The sequence below is a fragment of the Etheostoma cragini genome, chromosome 22, assembly GCF_013103735.1.
Source record: "Etheostoma cragini isolate CJK2018 chromosome 22, CSU_Ecrag_1.0, whole genome shotgun sequence".
In the NCBI taxonomy this organism is placed as follows: Eukaryota; Metazoa; Chordata; class Actinopteri; order Perciformes; family Percidae; genus Etheostoma; species Etheostoma cragini.
This window is the reverse complement of record NC_048428.1, coordinates 21,855,256-21,858,054: the sequence shown is the minus strand read 5'-3', so window position 1 is coordinate 21,858,054 and position 2,799 is coordinate 21,855,256. Positions and strand designations below refer to the sequence as shown.

The following is a 2,799-nucleotide window of genomic DNA, read 5'->3' as shown; positions in this document are numbered from 1 at the left end:
CCCCCCCCCCCCCCCACACCCTCTCCCTTGTTTATTTTCATTTCTCTTGTCCATTGCTGTTTGGGGGCAGCTCCATCGCGGTCCTCTGCCTGATCACTGAGGTTTTGTTTGGTAACTTTATATAAAACGACTTCAAAAACAACGACCGGTTGCTCGTTCCTGCTTATTTTTGCCTTCAACGTTTGTTGGTTTTGCCACTCGCATTCCTGAAAGTTTAAATAACAGCGGGATGCAGCTTTCGTATGGTTATTATTTTTATAATCTTGAATACAGCAAGTGTAAAGCCTTTTAGAGGGTAGGGGGTGTTGTGGTGGGGTTGGTGGAGTTGTTAATGCAGTTGGGGGGGGGGGGGGGGGGGTTTTCGCCCCTGTAGACGCTGTATTCTGGTCTAGGCCGTCCCCCTAGCAGCCGTACCGCTTCCAGCTCGGCCTGAGCTCTGGTTCCTGAGGGGATGGGGCTCGGCGAGGTCCGGGTCTCTCCTGGGACCGCTGGGGGACTGGTGGTGGCGAGCACTTAATGAGCACTTGAGGTCCACCCCCATCCCCCACCCGCCCCCCCCCAAGCATGTCAAAGCTCTACAAACTAAGAAAAGAGAAGTGTTTTTATTTCATTTTATTTTTGTCGTCTTCCCACCGAGAAGAACAGAAACAAACTTCAGTGATTGACCCTCGTGGTGCCGGTCTCTGTCTGTACTGGTCTGAGGGGCTCGTGAGGTCCTGTGCGTGGACTCAACACCTCTCTGCCACAGAGGCAGCCCCGGCGCCCCCCCAGCCCCCCCTACCCGCGTCCCCCCACCCCCAATACAAAAGGAGTGTTGCATTTTGTTTTGAGAGGCATGCGTGTGTAGCCGTGTGAGGCGTGTTTGTTTCGAGGGACTCGACCGGGTTGGGGCGGGTGGAGACTTGCAGACTTTGTGTTCACTCGAGGCCTTTGTCACCTGACTGGAGATGGCAAAAATAAAACGAAACAAATGGACAAAAAACTGCAAACGACGTCTGGTTTTCTGTCTCTGATAACCGCCATTTCACAGGTTCGGTCGGGACGTCTCGACCCGCTGAAGCTCGACGGGGTTCGAGTGTAGAGACCCGGGTGAGACCGGGACAAAAGGCTCTTAACCTAATCTCTGTCGCTGTCCTGGGTCACAATTTTTAAGTTAAAACCTTCAGACACTTTTGTCACTTTTGCGAAGTTCTTTGTCCTTTTTTTGGGGACATTTTCGTTTTGAAGCTTTCTGCAAAATTTGTCCCTTTTTTCAAGTTTGCTAACCTACTTTTCCCAAAGTTCTGTCTCTCTTTTACACAATGTCTGTCGATTATTTAGCAGTTTTATGTTTTTTTCCTACCATGGAAAGGTGCCCCGAGCAGTTGGGGGTGCATTACATCTTGGCAGTGCCAGACTCCCTACAGACTGAGCTACTGCCCCCCCCCCCCCCCCCCCCCCCCCCCCCCCCCCCCACAGTGTATCTTAATTTAATTAATATTGTTTATTGATCCCGAGTGGGGAATGACAGTTTACACACAGGCCTGAAAATACACACATGATCAAATGGAGAGATTAGATTAGATTATTCTCGTCATTACACAGTTACAATGCAACAAAATACAGTTTAGAGGGTTTAGAGAGCCTCAGGGCCGCCACACGCACTCCGAAAAGGATTTATGCAGATGGCTAGATAATACATGACATAACAACATAATGCACAAGACTACATACATGAAGGAGTGTAACATGACATAACATGATGCACAAGACTACATACATGAAGGAGTGTAACATGACATAACAACATAATGCACAAGACTGCATACATGAAGGAGTGTAACATGACATAATGCACAAGACTACATACATGAAGGAGTGTAACATGACATGACATAATGCACAAGACTACATACATGAAGGAGTGTAACATGACATAACAACATAATGCACAAGACTGCATACATGAAGGAGTTTAACATGACATAATGCACAAGACTACATACATGAAGGAGTGTAACATGACATAACATAATGCACAAGACTACATACATGAAGGAGTGTAACATGACATAACATAATGTCTCCCTACGGACTGAGCCCCTGCCCAGTCTTTCATAAACAACAGACTCAGGATTAGGAGCTAGATGGACAGAACTTCCTCTTTCTGCCACTCGGTGACTACAAACCCAGACCCGACTACAGGAACAAGACCACGTGATCCTTAAGTCCAGGATATGTAGTCTACAGAAGGTTTCGTATGGGAAAACGTTTGTTTTGTTTCATTTTTGCTCACACATCTTTTGTTGTGTATCTGCATTTGAAAGTCGCCCTGCTCGAATGCAACGATGAGCACTCACCTGTGCACGCCAAGCCCCCAAATAACACCACGATGGAAGGAAGGATGCATGTGATGGTTTCTCTGACTCATCAGGTGTGTGTGTGTGTGTGTGTGTGTGTTTGGGCCGTGGTTGACCTTTGAACCTACACCTTCTAGCTCCTGAAACCACAGACACAAAACTTAAATTCTGAAGTCATTTCTGATCCTGAATGACAGTCATGAGTTCGGCACAGCAATCAGGCTCCTCACAACTAGTCCATCTTCAACCGCTTATCCGGTTTCGGGGCTCGGGGGGCAGCAGCTCCAGCATGGGACCCCAAACTTCCCTTTACCGAGCCACATCAACCAGCTCTGACTGGGGGGTCCCGAGGCGTTCTGATACCAGGTTGGAGATATAAACTCTCCACCTAGTCCTGGGTCTTCTCCGAGGCCTCCTCCCAGCCGGACGTCCCTCCACCTAGTCCTGGGTCTTCCCCGAG

General features: G+C 48.6%; 1 protein-coding gene across 1 annotated transcript in view; it reads right to left on the bottom strand.

Annotated features, from left to right (window-relative positions):
* The window catches only part of LOC117938293 (probable cationic amino acid transporter), an 8,031-nt gene extending 7,490 nt beyond the window's left edge, over positions 1–541 (bottom strand). Inside the window, exon 1 of the mRNA XM_034862815.1 lies at positions 415–541. Coding sequence (XP_034718706.1) covers positions 415–541 — 127 coding nt within the window. The remainder of the gene's footprint in view (positions 1–414) is intronic.
* Between the last annotated feature and the right edge of the window lie 2,258 nt (positions 542–2,799).